At 46.1% G+C, this 20,995-nt stretch overlaps 1 protein-coding gene across 1 annotated transcript in view; it reads left to right on the forward strand.

The window, feature by feature from the left end:
• LOC144495895 (uncharacterized) overlaps nucleotides 1-20,995 on the forward strand; it is a 207,533-nt gene that overhangs the window by 179,389 nt on the left and 7,149 nt on the right. Inside the window, exon 10 of the mRNA XM_078216663.1 lies at nucleotides 1,121-1,217. Within this exon, the coding sequence (XP_078072789.1) occupies nucleotides 1,121-1,217 (97 nt within the window). The remainder of the gene's footprint in view (nucleotides 1-1,120; nucleotides 1,218-20,995) is intronic.

A 20,995-nucleotide genomic window follows, 5' to 3' on the forward strand; every position in this document is an offset into this window, starting at 1 on the left:
CAGGAATAACGCTCAGAATAACAATAATGCATCAGCCCAGATTGAAACAAACACTCCAATAATGAGGAGCAATGAACCTTCTGCATGATCAGCATGTGAGCTGCCGGTTGTGGACAATTTGGCATCGTTAAACAGAGCTGGCTTATAAACACAACCTTCATCAGAAACATGATATAAAATACATTTCTTAAAAGTGCAGTCTCGTCACATGCATTAAAATATCATTGCTATTACTCAATTATTGAGAATCACTATCGCTAAGAGGGAGCAGCCCGTAATTTTCAACAAACTGTCATGCAAAACCAGAGAGCTAATTTTTGTGAATTTGGTTTGCTTGAAGTCAGAATTTTATGTTGTCACTCTTTGTTTAATTCGTTTTATAAAAAATGAAAATGGCTCACCAGGTTTCAAGAAGCAGTTAGCAATCCCAGGCTTGGGAGTAAAAATCAACACTGGTTTCTGCTTCCAATTGCTATCAGAGATCTCTGATTTTCAGTCGCTGTAACTTAGATAAATACGGTTTGTACCATATCGCCGTGAAAGTTGTGGTAAAGAAAGAATAACTCCAATAGAATTCTCAGTTTATATTTAGACGGAAATAAAGCATCAACAGGATCAGACTTAATTGCGATGATTCTTACAGTGAAATAAACCACTGGCACTCTGTGAGGTTCACTCATGATTAATGATGACACGGTTAAGATAATAGACCTTCAAGAGAGGAAGAAAACAGGAGAAAAATCCTTGGAAAGAAAGTGCGCTTAGTGCTTCCAGTATAAAGTCTTGTTTTCCATTACAATATAAAACTGGTAAAGATCCTTCTGCTGATGTAGATGTGTATTGTGAAAATAATAACATCATTCTTGTTAGCAGTGTATATTCAAGGCAATAAGTTGTGATATTCATGGAAAATATGGTAACTGATCGTTCATTTTGCTCAATGAAGCTAATTGTTACAAATAAGAATTGCATTAGTCAAGACAACTCAGGTAAAAGAGGGAGGAAAATGTTTATGAACTGATTTCCCCTTTGAAATATTATATTGTAACCTGAAGATTTTCAGGCATAGATTCTTATATAAGATGCTGCATCTTTACTTTTTTCAATTCTTTCTTATTAGAGACATTTTGAAATTTAAACCACTGTCCAGCACAACTACTGTAACAGTGATCACAGGAGATTATTATGATGAACAGCTTCCTGACCCTTTGAATAAGGCAAGTACTGTATTATAATTAATGGTGACCACAATGTTATCCTTTTAACCTACTGAGGCTGTACTTGATTTGGTATTGGGAAATGAACCTGGTCAGGTGTCAGATCTATCAGTGGGAGAGCATTTTCGAGATAGTGATCATAATTCTATCTCCTTTACAGTAGCATTGGAGAGAGATAGGATCAGACAAGTTAGAAAAGTGTTTAATTGGAGCAAGGGGAATTATGAGGCTATCAGGCAGGAAATTGGAGGCTTAAATTGGAAAGAGGTTTTCTCAGGGAAATGTACGGAAGAAATGTGGCAAATTTTCAGGGAATATTTGTCTGGAGTTCTGCATAGCAACGCTCCAATGAGTCAGGGAAGTTATGGTAGGTTACAAGAACCGTGGTGTACAAAGGCTGTAATGAATCTAGTCAAGAAGAAAAGAAAAGCTTACAAAAAGTTCAGGGAGCTAGGTAATGTTAGAGATCTTGAAGAGTATACGGCTAATAGGAAGGATCTTAAGAAGGAAATTAGGAGAGCCAGAAGGGGTCATGAGAAGGCCTTGGCAGGCAGGATTAAGGAAAACCCCAAGGCATTCTACAAGTATGTGAAGAGCAAGAGGATAAGACGTGAAAGAATAGGACCTATCAAGTGTGATGGTGGGAAAGTTTGTCTGGAACCGGAAGAAATAGCAGAGGTACTTAATGAATACTTTACTTCAGTATTCACTATGGAAAAGGATCTTGGTGGTTGTAGTGCAGACTTGCAGCGGATTGAAAAGCTTGAGCATGTAGATATTAAGAAAGAGGATGTGTTGGAACTTTTGAAAAGCATCAAGTTAGATAAGTCGCCGGGACTGGATGAGATGTACCCCAGGCTACTGTGGGAGGCGAGGGAGGAGATTGCTGAGCCTCTGGCGATGATCTTTGCATCATCAATGGAGATGGGCGAGGTTCCAGAGGATTGGAGGATTGCGGATGTTGTTCCTTTATTCAAGAAAGGGAGTAGAGATAGCCCTGGAAATTATAGACCAGTGAGTCTAACCTCAGTGGTTGGTAAGTTGATGGAGAAGATCCTGAGAGGCAGGATTTATGAACATTTGGAGAGGTATAATATGATTAAGAATAGTCAGCATGGCTTTGTCAAATGCAGATCATGCCTTACGAGCCTGATTTAATTTCTTGAGGATGTGACTAAACACATTGATGAAGGAAGAGCAGTAGATGTAGTATATATGGACTTCAGCAAGGCATTTGATAAGGTGCCCCATGCAAGGCTTATTGAGAAAGTGAGGGGGCATGGGATCCAAGGGGACATTGCTTTGTGGATCCAGAACTGGCTTGCCCACAGAAGGCAAAGAGTGGTTATAGATGGGTCATATTCTGCATGGAGGTCGGTCACCAGTGGAGTGCCCCAGGGATCTGTTCTGGGACCCTTACTCTTTGTGATTGTTATAAATGACCCGGATGAGGAAGTGGAGGGATGGGTTTGTAAGTTTGCTGATGATGCAAAGGTTGGAGGTGTTGTGGATAGGGATGTCAGACGTTGCAGCGAGACATTGATAGGATGCAAGACTAGGCGGAGAAGTGGCAGCTGGAGTTCAACCCAGATAAGTGTGAGGTGGTTCATTTTGGCAGGTCAAATAGGATGGCGGAATATAATATTAATGGTAGGACTCTTGGCAGAGTGGAAGATCAGAAGGATCTTGGGGTCCGGGTTCATAGGACGCTCAAAGCAGCTGTGCAGGTTGAGGCTGTGGTGTACTGGCCTTCATCAATCGAGGAATTGAGTTTAGGAGTCGTGAGATAATGTTGCAGCTATATAAGACCCTGGTCAGACCCCAGTTGGAGTACTGTGCTCAGTTCTGGTCGCCTCATTACAGGAAGGATGTGGAAGCCATAGAAAGGGTGCAGAGGAGATTTACAAGGATGTTGCCTGGGTTAGGGAGCATGCCTTATGAGGATAGGTTGAGTGAGCTCGGCCTTTTCTCCTTGGAGAGACGAAGGATGAGGGGTGACCTGATAGAGATGTATAAGATGCTGAGAGGTATTGATCGAGTGGATAGTCAGAGGCTTTTTCCCCAGGGCTGAAATGGTTGCCACAATAGGACACAGGTTTAAGGTGCTGGGGAGTAGGGACAGAGGAGATGTCAGGGGTAAGTTTTTCACTCAGAGGGTGGTGGGTGCGTGGAATGGGCTGCCAGCAACGGTGGTGGAGGCGGATTCGATAGGGTCTTTTAAGAGACTTTTAGATAAGTACATGGAACTTAGTAAGATAGAGGGTTATAGGTAAGCCTAGCAATCGCTAAGGTAGGGACATGTTCGGCACAACTTTGTGGGCTGAAGGGCCTGTATTGTGCTGTAGTTTTTCGATGTTTCTATGTTTACTTTCAGTGGCTGGTGTACGAGGACACCCAGGTCTTGTTGAGCATTCTCCTCTTCTAATTTATGGCCATTCAAATAGTAATCTGCCTTCCTGCCTTTGTTAACAAAGTGAATAACCTCACATTTATCCAAAGTATACTGCATTCATTTGCCCACTCACTCAACTTGTCCAAATCACACAGAAGGATCTCTGCATTCTCCTCACAGCTCACCCTCCCACCCAGCTTTGTGTCATCTGCAAATTAGGAGACATTACATTTAGTTCCCTCATCTAAATCATTTACATACAAATTGAATAGTTGGGGTCCCAACATTGATCCCTGGGCTACCTCATTAGTCACTGCCTGCCATTTGGAAAAAAGGCCCATTTATTCCTATTCTATACTTCCTGTCTGCCAACCAAGTTTCTACTAATCTCAATACACTGCCCCTAATCCCATGTGCTTTAATTTTACATGGCAATCTCTTATGTGGGACTTTGTCAAAAGCCTTCTGAAAGTACAAATAAACGACATCCAATGGCTCCCCCTCCATTGTCCTTCTTCCTCACTGGGATATATCAGCCAGCTTTCCTGTCAAACTCTTTACCCAGCCCACTCGAGCCAACTCTACCCTCACTTTATTTAAGTGCAGCACAGTTGTTTCTGACCCAAGTTTCTCACTCTAAAACTGAATGCTAAATTCTACCATGTTATGGTCACTGTTTCCTTGCGGTTCTTTAACTTTGAGATTGTTTATTAAACCTGCTTCAGGTCCAAATCCAAAATACCCTGATAGAACATAGAACATAGAAAAACTACAGCACAAACAGGCCCCTCGGTCCACAAGTTGTGCCGAACACATCCCTACCTTCTAGACCTACCTATAACCCTCCATCCTATTAAGCTCCATATACTCATCCAGGAGTCTCTTAAAAGACCCTATTGAGTTCGCCTCCACCACCACTGACAGCAGCCGATTCCACTCGCCCACCACCCTCTGTGTGAAAAACTTACCCCTAACATCTCCCCTGTACCTACCCCCCAGCACCTTAAACCTGTGTCCTCTCGTAGCAGCCATTTCAACCCTGGGAAAAAGCCTCTGAGAGTCCACCCAATCTATGCCTCTCAACATCTTATACACCTCTATTAGGTCTCCTCTCATCCTTCGTCTCTCCAAGGAGAAAAGACCGAGCTCCCTCAGCCTATCCTCATAAGGCATGCCACTCAATCCAGGCAACATCCTTGTAAATCTCCTCTGCACCCTTTCAATCTTTTCCACATCCTTCCTATAGTGAGGCGACCAGAACTGAGCACAGTACTCCAAGTGGGGTCTGACGAGGGTCTTATATAGCTGCATCATTATCCCCGGACTCCTGAACTCAATCCCTCGATTGATAAAGGCCAGCACACCAGACGCCTTCTTAACCACCTCCTCCACCTGCGGGGCCGATTTTAGAGTCCTATGGACCCGGACCCCAAGGTCCTTCTGATCCTCTACAGTACTAAGAGTCTTTCCCTTTATATTGTACTCCTCCATCCCATTTGTCCTACCAAAATGGACCACGATGCATTTATCTGGGTTGAAGTCCATCTGCCACTTGTCCGCCCAGTCTTGCATCCTATCTATGTCCCTCTGTAACTTCTGACATCCCTCCAGACTATCCACAACCCCACCAACCTTTGTGTCATCGGCAAACTTACCAACCCATCCCTCCGCTTCCTCATCCAGGTCATTTATGAAAATGACAAACCTGATCCCAGGTTGGATCCACTACATATTGTTCTAGGAAACTGTCCTCCTGGCTACCTCTGCCAGTTTGGTTTTCCTAATCTACATGAAGATTATAGTCACCCATGATTAAAGTACTGCCTTTTTACATGCCTTCATTATAAGAACAAAGAAAAGTACAGCACAGGAACAGGCCCTTCGGCTCTCCAAGCCCATGCCAATCACGATGCACCAACTAAACTTAAAAAAACCCTTTCTGCCCTTAGTTGGTCTGTATCCCTCTATTCCCTGTCTATTCATATACCCATCCAGATGCATCTTAAATGTTGCTAATGTGCCGGCTTCCACCACCTCCTCTGGCAGCATGTTCCAGGCACCCACCACGTCTCCCTTAAACTTTCCCCCCCTCTCACCTTGAACCTGTGCCCTCTTGTAATTGGCACTTTCAACCCGGGGATAAATCCACCCTGCCTATGCCTCTTATAATTTCGTCGACCTCTATCAGGTCTCCCTCAGCCTCTGTTTTTCCAGTGAAAACAATCCTGGTTTATTCAACCTCTCCTCATAGTTAACACCCTCAAGACCAAGCAACACCCTGGTGAACCTTCTTTGCACTCTCTCCAAAGCTTCCATGTCCTTCTGGTAGTGTGGTGACCAGAACTGCACGCAATACTCCAAATGCGGCCTATCCAAGATTTTACATATTTGCAACATGATTTCCCAACCCTTGTACTCAATGCCCCGGCCAATGAAGACAAGCATGCGATATGCCTTCTTAATCATCTTGGCCACCTGTGTTGCCACTTTTAGGGAACTGTGGACCTGCACGCCCAGATCCCTCTATGTTGATGTTCCTAAGGGTTCTGCCATTTACAATATAATTCATAACTAAATTTGATCCTCCAAAAGGTTATCTCGGACTGCAATGGGATCTTGATCAATTGGGCCAGTGGACTGACGAATGGCAGATGGAGTTTAATTTAGATAAATGTGAGGTGATGCATTTTGGTAGATTGACCAGGGCAGGACTTACTCAGTTCATGGTAGGGCGTTGGGGAGAGTTACAGAACAAAGAGTTCTAGGGGTACAGGTTCATAGCTCCTTGAAAGTGGAGTCACAGGTCGACAGAGTGGTGAAGAAGGCATTCGGCATGCTTGGTTTTATTGGTCAGGACATTGAATATAGGAGTTGGGACGTCTTGTTGAAGTTGTGCAAGACATTGGTAAGGCCACACTTGGAATACTATGTACAGTTCTGGTCACCCTATTATAGAAAGGATATTATTAAACTAGAAAGAGTGCAGAAAATATTTACTAGGATGCTACCGGGACTTGATGGTTTGAGTTATAAGGAGAGGCTGGATAGACTGGGACCTTTTTCTCTGGAGCGTAGAAGACTGAGGGGTGATCTTATAGAGGTCTATAAAATAATGAGGGGCACAGACCAGCTAGATAGTCAATATCTTTTCCCAATGGTAGGGGAGTCTAAAACTAGAGGGCATATGTTTAAGGTGAGAGGGGAGAGATACAAAAGTGTCCAGAAGGGCAATTTTTTCACACAGAAGGTGGTGAGTGTCTGGAACAAGCTGCCAGAGGTAGTAGTAGAGGCGGGTACAATTTTGTCTTTTAAAAAGCATTTAGACAGTTACATGGGTAAGATGGGTATAGAGGGATATGGGAAATTCGGGAAATTGGGATTAATTTAGGGGTTTAAAAAAAGGGCACCATGGACAAGTTGGGCCGAAGGGCCTGTTTCCACGCTGTAAACCTCTATGACTCTAAAATGTATCATCTTGCATTTGTCCGGATTAAACTCCATTTGCCATTTCTGTGCCCAAGTCTCCAATCTATCTCTATCATGTTGTATCCTCTGACGATCCCTACCACTATCAGCAACTCTGCCAATCTTTGTGTCATCTGCTAGTGTCATCCACTGTTAGTGTAACTTAACAAGTTTTTTATTAATTCATGCTCACAGCCTTCGGTGATGTCACTGTTGGGAAGGAGAAAAAAACCTGTGGGCAGGTCAGGTGACAGGGATTCCTTTTCAGTTTCAGTTTGGAGCTGCAGGTTTGAGTTTTTGGTTTGAGAAGGAACAGGAAGCTAAAAAGAAGTGTTTTCCCTCCCTGTTTTTTTTTTGGAAATTTGCTTGTTTTCCTGAAGGGTGAAAATCTGTTGTTGGGGCTGGACCAGAGTCTCGCTTCTGTCTTTTGAATTGCACCTGAAGTGGGACATATCATGTTTATCATAGAATCCGACAGTGCAGAAAGAGGCCATTCGGCCCATCTAGTCTGCACCAACCACAATCCCACCCAGGCCCTATCCCCATATATTTACCCACTAATCCCTCTAACCTTTGCATCCCGGGACACTAAGGGGCAATTTAGAATGGCCAATCAACCTAACCCGCACATCTTTGGACTGTGGGAGGAAACCGGAACACCCGGAGGAAACCCACGCAGACACAGGGAGAATGTGCAAACTCCACACAGACAGTGACCTGAGCTGGGATTTGAACCCAGGTCCCTGGAGCTGTGAAGCAGCAGTGCTAACCACTGTGCTACCGTGCCGCCCGTGCTTATCCTAACCAAATTCAAGATGCAAAACTTATAATTCAAGCGGCCTTCATAAAACACTTTGGAGTTTCTGACCTGAACTGTAACATCACAAACTTACTAATCAGACCACCCACATTTTCCTCCAGATCATTTATATATACTACAAACAACAGATCCCTGTGGAACACCACTAACTACAGATCTCCATTCTAAAAAACACCCTTCCACCGCTACTCTCTGTCTTCTATGACCAAGCCAGTTTTGTATCCATCTAGCCAGCCCACCCCAAATCCCATGTAATTTTAGTTTTTGTACCAGTCTGCCATGTGGGACTTTGTCACATGCCTTACTAAAGTCCATATAAACGACATCCACAGCCCTTCCCTCATCAATTATCTTTGTCACCTCTTCCAAAAACTCAATCAAGTTGTTGAGACATGACCTTCTCTGTACAAAACCATGCTGCCTGTCACTAACTAGTCCATTTTCGTCAAATGTGCATAAATCCTGTCCCTCAGTATCTTCTCCAAAAGCTTCCCCACCACAGGCGTCAGGCTCACTGGCCTATAATTTCCTGAATTTTCTCTACTTCCTTTCTCAAACAAGGGAACAACATTAGCTATTCTCTAGTCCTCTGGAACCTTGTTTGTGGTCAAAAAGGATGTGAAGATATCTGTTAAGGCCCCAGTTATTCTCTTGCCTCCTGCAGTAACCTGAGATAGATCCCATCTGGCCCCAGGGACATGTCTACCTTAATGCAATTTAGAATACCCAACATTTCCTCCTTTGATATATTGACATTCTCTACAGCGTTCACACACCCATCCATGACCTCACCATCCGTCATGTCCTTCTCCTTGGTGAAAAGCGATACAAAGTACCCATTAAGGATCTCACTCACTTAGAAACATAGAAAAACTACAGCACAAACAGGCCCTTCGGCCCACAAGTTGTGCCGAACACATCCCTACCTTCTAGACCTACCTATAACCCTCCATCCTATTAAGCTCCATGTACTCATCCAGGAGTCTCTTAAAAGACCCTATTGAGTTCGCCTCCACCACCCCTGACGGCAGCCGATTCCACTCGCCCACCACCCTCTGTGTGAAAAACTTACCCCGAACATCTCCCCTGTACCTACCCCCCAGCACCTTAAACCTGTGTCCTCTCGTAGCAGACATTTCCACCCTGGGAAAAAGCCTCTGAGAGTCCACCCGATCTATGCAGAGTACTGGGCTAATGGTAAGATACTTGGTAGTGTGGATGAACAGAGGGATCTGGGTGTCCATGTGCATAGATCCCAGAAAGTTGGCACCCAGGTTGATAGGGTTGTTAAGAAGGCGTACGGTGTGTTAGCTTTTATTGGTAGAGGGATTGAGTTTCGGAGCCAGGAGGTCATGCTGCAACTGTACAAAACTCTGGTGCGGCCGCATTTGGAGTATTGCGTACAGTTCTGGTCGCCGCATTATAGGAAAGATGTGGAAGTACAGGCCCTTCGGCCCTCGATGTTGCGCCGACCAGTGGTACCAATCTAAAGCCCCTCTAATCTACACTATTCCAATATCATCCATATGTTTATCCAATAACCACTTGAACGCTCTCAACATTGACGAGTCCACCACTGCTGCAGGCAGGGCATTCCACACCCTTACTACTCTCTGAGTAAAGAACCTACCTCTAACATCTGTCCTATATCTCTCACCCCTCAATTTAAAGCTATGTCTCCTTGTGCTAGCCAACACCATCCAAGGAAAAAGGCTCTCACTATCCACCCTACCTGGGTGCAGAGGAGATTTACCAGGATGTTGCCTGGTATGGTGGGAAAATCGTATGAGGAAAGGCTGAGGGGCTTGAGGTTGTTTTCGTTAGAGAGAAGAAGGTTAGGAGGTGACTTAATAGAGGCATACAAGATGATCAGAGGATTAGATAGGGTGGATAGTGAGAGCCTTTTTCCTCGGATGGTGTTGGCTAGCACGAGGAGACATAGCTTTAAATTGAGGGGTGAGAGATATAGGACAGATGTTAGAGGTAGGTTCTTTACTCAGAGGGTAGTAAGGGCGTGGAATGCCCTGCCTACAGCAGTGGTGGACTCGTCAACGTTGAGAGCGTTCAAGTGGTTATTGGATAAACATATGGATGATATTGGAATAGTGTAGATTAGAGGGGCTTTAGATTGGTACCACTGGTCGGCGCAACATCGAGGGTCGAAGGGCCTGTACTGCGCTGTAATGTTCTATGTTCTATGCCTCTCAACATCTTATACACCTCTGTTAGGTCTCCTCTCATCCTTCGTCTCTCCAAGGAGAAAAGACTGAGCTCCCTCAGCCTATCCTCATAAGGCATGCCACTCAATCCAGGCAACATCCTTGTAAATCTCCTCTGCACCCTTTCAATCTTTTCCACATCCTTCCTATAGTGAGGCGACCAGAACTGAGCACAGTACTCCAAGTGGGGTCTGACGAGAGTCTTATAAAGCTGCATCATTATCCCCGGACTCCTAAACTCAATCCCTCGACTGATAAAGGCCAGCGCCTTCTTAACCACCTCCTCCACCCGTGGGGCCGATTTCAGAGTCCTATGGACCCGGACCCCAAGGTCCTTCTGATCCTCCACCGTACTAAGAGTCTTTCCCTTTATATTGTACTCCTTCATCCCATTTGTCCTACCAAAATGGACCACGACGCATTTATCTGGGTTGAAGTCCATCTGCCACTTGTCCGCGCAGTCTTGCATCCTATCTATGTCCCTCTGTAACTTCTGACATCCCTCCAGACTATCCACAACCCCACTTCTTGTGGCTTCCCACATAGCTTCCCTCCATTGTCCTTGTGTGGACCTATACTTTCTCTTACTACCCTCTTACTCCTAATATATGCATAAAAAGCCTTTGGATTCTCCTTGACTCTATTTGCTAAAAACATTTCATGGCCCCTTTTAGCCCTCCTAAATTCCGTGTTTAAGTTCCTTCCTACTTTCTCTATATTCCTCAAGGGCTTTGTCAGTTTTTAGTTGTCCAGACCTATCATCTGCTTCCTTTTTCCTTTCGACTAAGCTTTCAATTTCTCTTGTCATCCATGGTTGCTGAATCCTGCCTTCATCTCTGCAGGGACATGCATGTCCTGCACTTCCATCAACTGGCCTTTAACAGCCTCCCACATGCCAGATGTGGATTGCTCTCAAATAGCCGCTCCCCAGTTCCTTTCTAATTTGGATGTATTTGGCCCTTGACAATTAAGCACCCTCACCTGAGGGCTACTCTTGTCCTTATGCAAGACTACCCGAAATCTTATGGAATTATGGTCGCTAAGCCCAAAATACTCCCCCACTGAAACATCGATCACCTCTCCCGGCTCATTCCCCAATAGCAAGTCTAGTATAGCCCTCTCCCCACTGGTTGGATTGTCAACATACTGTATTGGACACATCTAACAATTTGCTGTCCATCCCAGCCTCTGACTCTAAGGGTGTCCCAGTCAATATGGAGGAAGTTAAAGTCACCCACCACAACTACCCTGCTTTTTTACACCTTTCCAGTCTCTATCTACACATCTGCTCTTCTGTCTCCTGTGGGCTGTTGGGTGATTTATTCTCTGCCCTACAGTACGGCTACTATTAGGGGGCCTATGGACTAGTCCCACCAGTGTCATCTTCCCCTTGTTATTTCTTACCTCCACCCATATGGATTCTGCATCTTCCGATCCAGGATCATTTCTTGCTATCGTACTTATTCCATCTCATATTAACATAGCAACCCCACCTATCCTTCCTGCCTCTCTTTATCAAAAGTCACATTCCCCTGAATGTTTAGTTCCCAGTGTTGATCTCCTTGCAACCATGTCTCTGTAATGGCTATCATACCTATTAACCTCAATTTCTGCCGTTTATTTATTTATTTTGTGTCGAATACTGTGTGCATTTAGGTAAAGAGCCATTAATTTTGCCTTCTTACCATTTTTTCTTTCTTTAATCCTTTATGTTTGTACACTGTCCCTTCCTGTCACACCCTGGGTATCATTACCTAAATAGCTGCCTTGAAATGCTGTCATATCCTTCTGCTTTGCAATCCCACATATGCATCTCTAGAACCATCCCCTTCTCTACTTAATGTAAAGCCCTCTCTACTTTCCTAGTTATGCGGTTTGCAAGAAGGCTTGTACAAGCACAGTTCGGATGTAGGTTGTGTCAAAGATAAAGCCCCCACTTTCTCCAGTACTGATGTCAGTGCCCCCAAACCAAAACCCACTTCTCCCTCAACAATCTTTCAGGCACATGTTCATCTCTGTAATTTTATGTACCCGATGTTAATTTGCACATGGCTCAGGTAATAATCCAGAGATTCTAACCTTGGAGGTTCATGGAGTCATAGAATCCTACAGGGCAGAAGGAGGCCATTCGACCCATCGAGTCTGCACTGAGCACAATCCCACCCAGGCCCTATCCCCATAACTCCATGCATTTACCCTGACACCAAGGGGCAGGGTGTGCCTGACACTAACCCGCACATCTTTGAATTATGGGAGGAAACCAGAGCACCCGGAGGAAACCCACACAGACATGGGGAGAATGCAAACTCCACACAGACAATCACCCAATTCGGGAATCGAACCCAGGTCCCTGGCGCTGTGAGGTAGCAGTGCTAACCACTGTGCCGCTCCTGTTGCTCAATTTGGTACTTAGCTCCTCAAACTCTCTATGCAGAACCTCTTTCCTCATTCTACCTGTGTCATTGGTACTTGTGTAGGGGCCTGAAAAAAAGGATAAATGAAAGAAAAATGAAAAGCGTGTGTTTTCTTGAAATATGGGTAAATTTAACGAAAAAGACATTTCCCATTGTTCTTTGTTTTCTTGTGAGTTTCAATATCCTGTTTACTGGGCCAAATACCGTGAACAGATACTGTTTGTTTGAGTGATGTAAGCTAAGCCAATCCGTTTTCTAGAGAGCTGCACTTTAAGCCAATCAGATTACTTAGGGGGAGGGAAAAAGAAAAACGGCAGGAGGCAGAGGAAGCTGCAGTGGGGAGACAGACGTGGGGAAGAGGAAGCTGCAGTGGGGAGACACACGTGGGGAACAGGAAGCTGCAGTGGGGAGACACACGTGGGGAAGAGGAAGCTGCAGTGGGGAGACACACGTGGGGAAGAGGAAGCTGCAGTGGGGAGACACACGTGGGGAAGAGGAAGCTGCAGTGGGGAGACACACGTGGGGAAGAGGAAGCTGCAGTGGGGAGACACACGTGGGGAAGAGGAAGCTGCAGTGGGGAGACACACGTGGGGAAGAGGAGCTGTTTCCATGCAGTAAAAACCCAGTTTTAACATCGAGGCAAATAATATTTGTAGACTAACATACTTCACAGTATGGGCACAAATATTACTGTGCAGTTAAAGCTCGTGTTTGTCGCAGTTTAGTACTCGTTTTTTCCAGTTTGAAGTGAAAGGCAGCAAGGTTTAGTCCTGTTTGTTATTTTCATTACTGTTGAGAAAAAGTGTAAAGCGCATCGTCTTGTACTCTCAAGCGTGGACATTTCTGCTAGAAACCGCCGGTGAGGGACAGTCAGCTATAAACGCCGGGCGTAGTTTTCACTGAGAAGACGGAGAGAACGAGGATTAGCTGAAGCTAACTTGCTAAGTAGCACTGCCGAGGAGGACAGACTTCAGCGTACTCGACCTGTGTCACTACACGGACAGCTTGCTGCATTTTTCTTTCCTGCTGCATCATCTTCCCGCTCGCAGACCCTTCTGGACTGTGTGTGTCGTGGTTGCGTGAGTAACTGGAGACGATACTATCAGACACTGAACGGTAACAGCAGTGTGTTGTTGAGGGCGTGTTTTCTTCATATGTGCACCAACGTATGGGCCCCAACGTTTATAAATCCAAGCGCTTGGTAATATTTTGAACATTTCTCAGGGTTGAAACTGTTTAATTGAAAAATCTTTAGTTTGGGACTCTTTACCTGTTTTATGAGACGCAACAATGCAAGAAAATAAATTTATTTTTGTTATTCCTTTTGCATGGTTGTCCTGAACCTTTTCTTATTATAAGGTTTACATACTTACCATTTTAGGAGGCACCGCGCTATTATTAATAGGCAACTGCATGCACTAATCCTTTTCATTCACGCCTGTACTGACATTTATTGGTAAATAGGAAATTTAGCCTAGCTCAACACCAACCGCTAAGAACTCAGGATCCTGTTAATTGAACATTTACATAGGAGCCCCTTATAACATCAAGCACATCCCAGGTACAGCTTTACTTAACTCAGCTGGTCAGAGCGTATAGTTGTCAGCAGGGGGTTACACTTGCATGGACCATGACAATGGGATCCTCCCCCTTCCACTGCATGTTCCTTCTCAGCCCGGAGCAGATGTCCCAAACTGTTGCATTGGACAGGCAATGCAGCCATATGGACTCTTGCTTCTTGCTGCAGAGAACAGTGTGAATTCTCCTGTCTAAACTTGGCTCCTACTGCCACTATCTGCTTATGTGCTCCTCCCACTTGAATTGCTCCCTGTACCACAGTGCAATGGTCAGTCAGCTTATCCACCCTGCAGTCTCCACTGTCATCCAGGCATGCCTAAATCACCTCAAACCTGTTGGACAATAGCAGAGGGTGACACTACTGCACTCCTGCCCCTGGGTCCTCTTACCTGCTTGAGCTACAATCACACCCTCCTATCCCTGACCACTTTCCAGACCAGAAGATTCTATCCTCACGGCTGTGACCGCCTCCTTGAACAAAATATCCAGGTAACTCTCACCCTCCCTGACATGTTGCAATGTCTGCAGTTCAGCCTCCAGCTCAATGACTCTGAGCCGAAGCTCCTCAAGCCACAGTCACTTACTGCAGATATGCGTGCCCTGGATAACATTAGTATCCACGAGCTTCTACATGCTGCAGCCTTGACACATCTCCTGTCTTTCCATTCTTATGATCTTTAACAAATTATTTGATTATTTTCAATTATTTATTTTCTTTTAGATATTAATTAATCTGATCACAAATTGCAGGACAAATTTTAACCTTCGGAAAATAGACCTTGACCATTTACCAGATATTCAGCAAATACTCACCAACAGCTCATCTCTTCCCTTTTAGAACAGCAGAAAGCAATTGCTGCAGGGTGGAAAAGTTAGAAAAGCAAACGAGTACCACCCTTCCCTCCTCACCAAAAACTTTCAAATTCTGTCCGAAGCCAAACTCTGCCAACTGTCTCTCTCGGTTGAAGACAATTTGGGTTTTTTTCAGATTCGTATTGCTTCATGCCATTAATTTTGTCTCGCACTCTGAGGAAGATCAGGTTTTGTAAAGCAGATAACAATAATGTCCTGATCGGGAAACTACATGTCCATTGGGCGGAATTTACCAAAAAAAATGGCAGCGTCAGGTTCTGACTGAAATTCAGTGTGTTTCTCCCCAGAAACACTCCAGATTTTCTGACACTTTTTCAAACAAAAGCAGGGATCGTGTTCCGTGCCATCGTTCTTGAGGAGCAGGGCCTAAATACACCATAAACACACCAACAAGGCCAGCTCCACACAGAGCATCATCAGGACATCAGTGACCACCCCCTCCCCTCCCCCCTCCCCCTTTTACCCGTCCCCATCTCCCCCCTTCCCCACTCCCCCGTCCCCAGCTCCCCCCTCCCCCAATCCCCAGCTCCCCCTCCCCCAATCCCCCCTCCACCTCTCCCCCTCCCCCAACCCCCTCATTTCCCCTTTCCCCCCTCCCTACCATCTCTCCCCACCATCTCCACTTCCCCTCCTCCCCCACTCCCCCCACCCCCTCTTCCCCTTCACATCTCCCCCTCCTTCCCCCTACCGCCCCCTCCCAATCTCCCCCTCTGCCCCCTTCCCCTCTTCCACTCCCCTTTTCCCCTTCCCCTCTTCCACTTCCCTCTTCCCCTTCCTCTCTTCCACTCCCCTCTTCCCCTTCCCCTCTTCCAATTCCCTCTTCCACTTCCCTCTTCCCCTTCCCCTCTCCCCCGCTTCCCCCACCCTCTTCCCCTGCTTCCCCCACCCTTTTCCCCTGCTTCCCCCACCCTCTTCCCCTGCTTCCCCCACCCTCTTCCCCCTTTCCCTCTTCCCCCTTCCCCCACCCTCTTCCCCCACCCTCTTCCCCCACCCTCTTCCCCCTCCCCCTCTTTCCCCTTCCTCCCTTCCCCTCTTCCCCTACCCCTCTTCCCCTCCCCTTCCCCCTCCCACTCTTCCCCTCCCCCCACTTCCCCCTCCCACTTCCCCCTCCCACTTCCCCCTCCCTCCCCTCCCCCTCTTCCCCTTGTCCTTGTCCCCCTCCCCCTCTACCCCTTCCCCTTCCCCTCTTCACCTACTCCTCTTTCTCTCCCCCCTCCCCATCTTCCCCTTACCCTCTTCCCCTCCCCTCTTCCCCTCCCCTCTTCCCCTCCCCTCTTCCCCTCCCCTCTTCCCCTCCCCTCTCCCCCTCCCCTCTTCCCCTCCCCTCTTCCCCTCCCCCCACTTCCCCCTCCCACTTCCCCCTCCCTCTCTCCACTCCCCCTCTTCCCCTTCCCCTTGTCCCCCTCTACCCCTTCCCCTCTTCACCTACTCCTTCCCCTCCTCTCTTCCCCTGCCCCTCTTCCCCTGCCCCTCTTCCCCTGCCCCTCTTCCCCTGCCCCTCTTCCCCTACCCCCCCTTCCCTCTCTCCCTCTTCCCCTCCCCACTTCCTCTTCCCCCTCCCCACTTCCCCCTCCCCCTCTTCCCCCTCCCCACTTCCCCCTCCCCCTCTTCCCCTCCCCCTCTTCCCCCCCGTCTTCCCCTCCCACTCTTCCCCCTTCCTCTCTCCCCTCCCCCTCTTCCCCTTGTCCCCCTTCCTCTCTCCCCTCCCCTCTTCCCCCTTCCCCTTGTCCCCCTCCCCGTCTTCCCTCCCTCCCCGTCTTCCCCTCCCCCTCTTCCCTCTCCCCCTTTTTGCCCTCCCCGTCTTCCCTTCCCCCTCCCACTCTTCCCCCTCCCACTCTTCCCCCTCTTCCCCTTCCCTACCCCTCTGCTCCCCTGCCCCTTTTCCCCCTCCCCTTTCCCCCCCCCCTCTCCTCCCTCCCCTTCTGCTCCTCTTCCCCCCCCCCCACCCCACCCGCACCCGCATTTCCAGCAAATTCTAAAGAACCAAAACACAGAAAGTCCAATGCATCTTCAGAGTGGATCTGTATCTGGGAAAGTGGCTTGAAAAGCTACAAGCAAATAAAACGTAAACTATTGACATAATTATTGCAGCTCCCTGCGAAATGATCATTTTTAATATAATTGATCTCAAATATTGTTTGCAGTTGCTCGTATTTTAAAATGTATGTCACTGAAATGTTGAGGATGGGAAAACTAGCCTCCTTCCTGGAGGGTCTGAAAAACTGGTTCATGGTCTGCAATCCGTTACATAGATTGAAAACAGACTGGCCTTGTCATTCCATCTAATTCATTAAAATTTTAGCACAATGTTAAACTAGTAAGATGACTTCTGATATATTTCAGAATTATAATTATGAGCATTGTAAATGACAAACAAAATTAAATTCAGAGAATGAAATATAATGTCAAGAAATAACAAACATAAAGCGACAAGAATAAATTAGATTATAAAACTCTGCTTGGTCTTATAATTAAATAACTTTGGGATGTATTAGGTATACCATAATCTCATTACTTATTTTGTTGTCAAAACTAGGTGAAATGTCAAGGGCCAGAGTGGAGCACAGCAAGGTTCAAAAGGATAGAAGACTAAATAATCTGTTATAGCCATTAAGTGATCTTAATCTTGGGTTTTAAAAGCTTAAAGAGTGTAGGAGAAGGTAAATACTAAGGTTTGTATCCAATGGTTTTCAGTATTGAGAAGAAAACTAGTTAACTGTTACCGAATGATGAAGGTGTAAAATTGTTGTATAGGAAGACAAACAAGGAAAGACTATTTTCATTAGCTGATAGTACAAGGACTGTGACCCCCACAACTTGCCTGGGCTTGCAAAATCTCACTAACTGTCCTGTCTGGAGACAACACACATCTCTTTAACCTGTGTTTAACCCTTTCTCCGCTCACATTGTCTGTACCTTTAAGACTTGATTACCTGTGAAGACTCGCATTCCAACCATTATTTTGTAAATTGAGTTTGTATCTTTATATGCCCTGTTTGTGAACAGAACTCCCACTTACCTGATGCAGGAGCAGCGCTCCGAAAAATAGTGGCTTTTGCTACCAAATAAACCTGTTGGACTTTAACCTGGTGTTGTGAGACATCTTACTGTGTACAAGGACTAAGGCAGTGCTTCCCAAACCTTTTTCCTGATGTCACCCAATTTAATGTTTCTGATTTGGTGTGACCCCAGGGTAAAAATTGGTGAGAGGAGAGAGTTGGTGAGCAGTGGTGGGAAGGATGGCAGAGATTTAAGACGACTGGGTGTGCCCTGAAAAATATCAATAATCTATTTTTTTATAAGCTTTGGTTATAGCAGCAATTGGGTCTCAGAGAACAGATGATTAAATCATGCCCCCCAAGAGATAAAAGCCCAAACAATTAAAGGGACCTCACATCTATCAAATTTCAGTCTGAGTTCCATGGCTGCTATTGCTGGCTCAGAACTTGTGCCAAAATCTGCAACCCCATTGGGAATTGCAACCCACAGCTGTGAGCCCCTGAACTAGAGGGACACAGATTTAATGTTTTAGGTAGGTTTTATTGGGGGTGTGGGGGGATTGTTAGGAAGATTTTTTTTTACACTGAGAGTGGTAATGACTGAGAACACACTGCCCACATGGGAGCATAGATGATAAATGATATGAAAAAGGAAATTGAACAAAGAACAAAGAAAATTATAATACAGGAACAGGACCTTCAGCCCTCCAGGCCTGCACCGACTGAACTAAAGCCCCCTACCCTTCAGGAGACCATATCCCTCCATTCCCATCCTATTCATGTGTTTGTCAAGATGCCTTTTAAAAGTCACTATCGAATCTGCTTCCACTACCTTCCCTGGCAGCGAGTTTCAGGCACCCACCACCCTCTGTGTAAAAAATTTGCCTCGTACCTTGTCGCTCGCACCTTAAACCTATGTCCCCCAGTAATTGACTCTTCCACCCTGGGAAAAAGCTTCTGACTAGCCTTGTAGACTTTCATCAGGTCGCCCCTCAACCTCCATCGTTCCAGTGAGAACAAACCAGGTTTCTGTTCCTTCACAGAGCTCATGCCCTCCATACCAGGAAACATCCTGGTAAATCTTTTCTGTATCCTCTCCAAAGCCTCCACATCCTTCTGCTCGTGTGGCAACCAGAATTGAACACTATAGTCCAAGTGCGGCCTAAGGTTCTATAAAGCTGCAACATGACTTGCCAATTTTTAAATTCAATGCCCCGGTCGATGAAGGCAAGCATGCCGTATGCCTCCTTGACTACCTTCTCCACCTGCGTTGTCACTTACAGTGACCTGTGTAGCTGTGCGCCCAGATCCCTCTGCCTATCAATACTCATAAGGGTTCTGCCATTTACTGTATATTTCCTCTCTGTATTAGACCTTCCAAAATGCATTACCTCGCATTTGTCTGGATTAAACTCCATCTGCCATCTCTCCACCCAAGTCTGCAACCAATCTATATTCTGCTGTATCCTCTGATGATCCTCATCATTATCCGCAAATCCACCAACCTTTGTGTCATCCGCGAACTTACTAATCAAACCAGTTACATTTTCCTCCAAATCATTTACATATATTACAAACAGCAAAGGTCCCAGCATTGATCCCTGAGGAACGCCACTTGTCCCAGCCATCCATTCAGAAATGCACCCTTCCACGCTACCCTCTGTCTTCTATGACCGAGCTAATTCAGTATCCACCTTGCCAGCTCACCTCTGATCCCATGTGACTTCACCTTTTGCACCAGTCTGCCATGAGGGACCTTGTCAATGACCTTACTGGAGTCCATGTAGACAACATCCACTGCCCTACCCTCATCAATCATCTTCGTCGAAAAACTCGAACGAGTTAGTGAGACATGACCTCCCCTTCACAAAACCATGTTGCCTCTCGCTAATACGTCCACTTATTTCCATGATGTGGAGATACCGGCGTTGGACTGGAGTAGGCACAGTAAGATGTCTCACAACACCAGGTTAAAGTCCAACAGGTTTATTTAGTAGCACAAGCTTTCGGAGCGCTGCCCCTTTATCAGGTGAGTGGAGAGTTGGGTTCACAAACAGGACATATATACAGGCACAGACTCAATTACAAGATAATGGTTGGAATGCGAGTCTTAACAGGTAATCAAGTCTTTACAGGTCAGACAATGCGAGTGGCGAGAGGGTAAGCACAGGTTAAAGAGGTGTGAATTGTCTCAAGCCAGGACAGTCCATAAGATTTTGCAAGCCCAGGCAAGTCATGAGGGTTACAGGTAGTGTGACATGAACCCAAGATCCCGGTTGAGGCCGTCCTCATGTGTGCGGAACTTGGCTATCAGTTTCTGCTTAGCGATTCTGCGACTCGGCCAACGTTGTCTACCTAATAGCTGTAATACGCCACAGGAAAGGATGTCCCGAGACATGGTACATCGGCAAGACCATGTAGACGCTATGACAACGGATGAATGGACACCGCTCGACAATCACCAGCCAGGAGTGTTCCCTTCCTGTCGGGGAACACTTCAGCAGTCAAAGGCATTCAGCCTATGATCTTCGGGTAAGCGTTCTCCAAGGTGGCCTTCAAGACACACAACAATGCAGAATCGCCGAGCAGAAACTGATAGCCAACTTCCGCACACATGAGGACGGCCTCAACCGGGATCTTGGGTTCATGTCACACCATGTGTAACACCCGCCATTTGGCCTGGGCTTGCAAAATCCTACTAACTGTCCTGGCTTGAGACAATTCACACCTCTTTAACCTGTGCTTAACCCTCTCCCCACTCGTATTGTCTGCACCTGTAAAGACTTGATTACCTGTTAAGATTCGCATTCCAGCCATTATCCTGTAAGCATATGTTGACTCTCACTAATGTAGAGGAATGCTGGACTCTCAGTTTGGTGTTCTCAATCATACTGTTCCTTCACACTCTCTTATTCAACATGAACTTTTTCGATGCATGCTTTGATTTCAGTATCAAGTGACAGATTGCTGGTGACTGTGACTCTGTATAAATTACTCTCTCCGCATTAAGTACGTTGT

This window comes from Mustelus asterias, chromosome 7 (assembly GCF_964213995.1).
Source record: "Mustelus asterias chromosome 7, sMusAst1.hap1.1, whole genome shotgun sequence".
Classification (NCBI taxonomy): domain Eukaryota; kingdom Metazoa; phylum Chordata; class Chondrichthyes; order Carcharhiniformes; family Triakidae; genus Mustelus; species Mustelus asterias.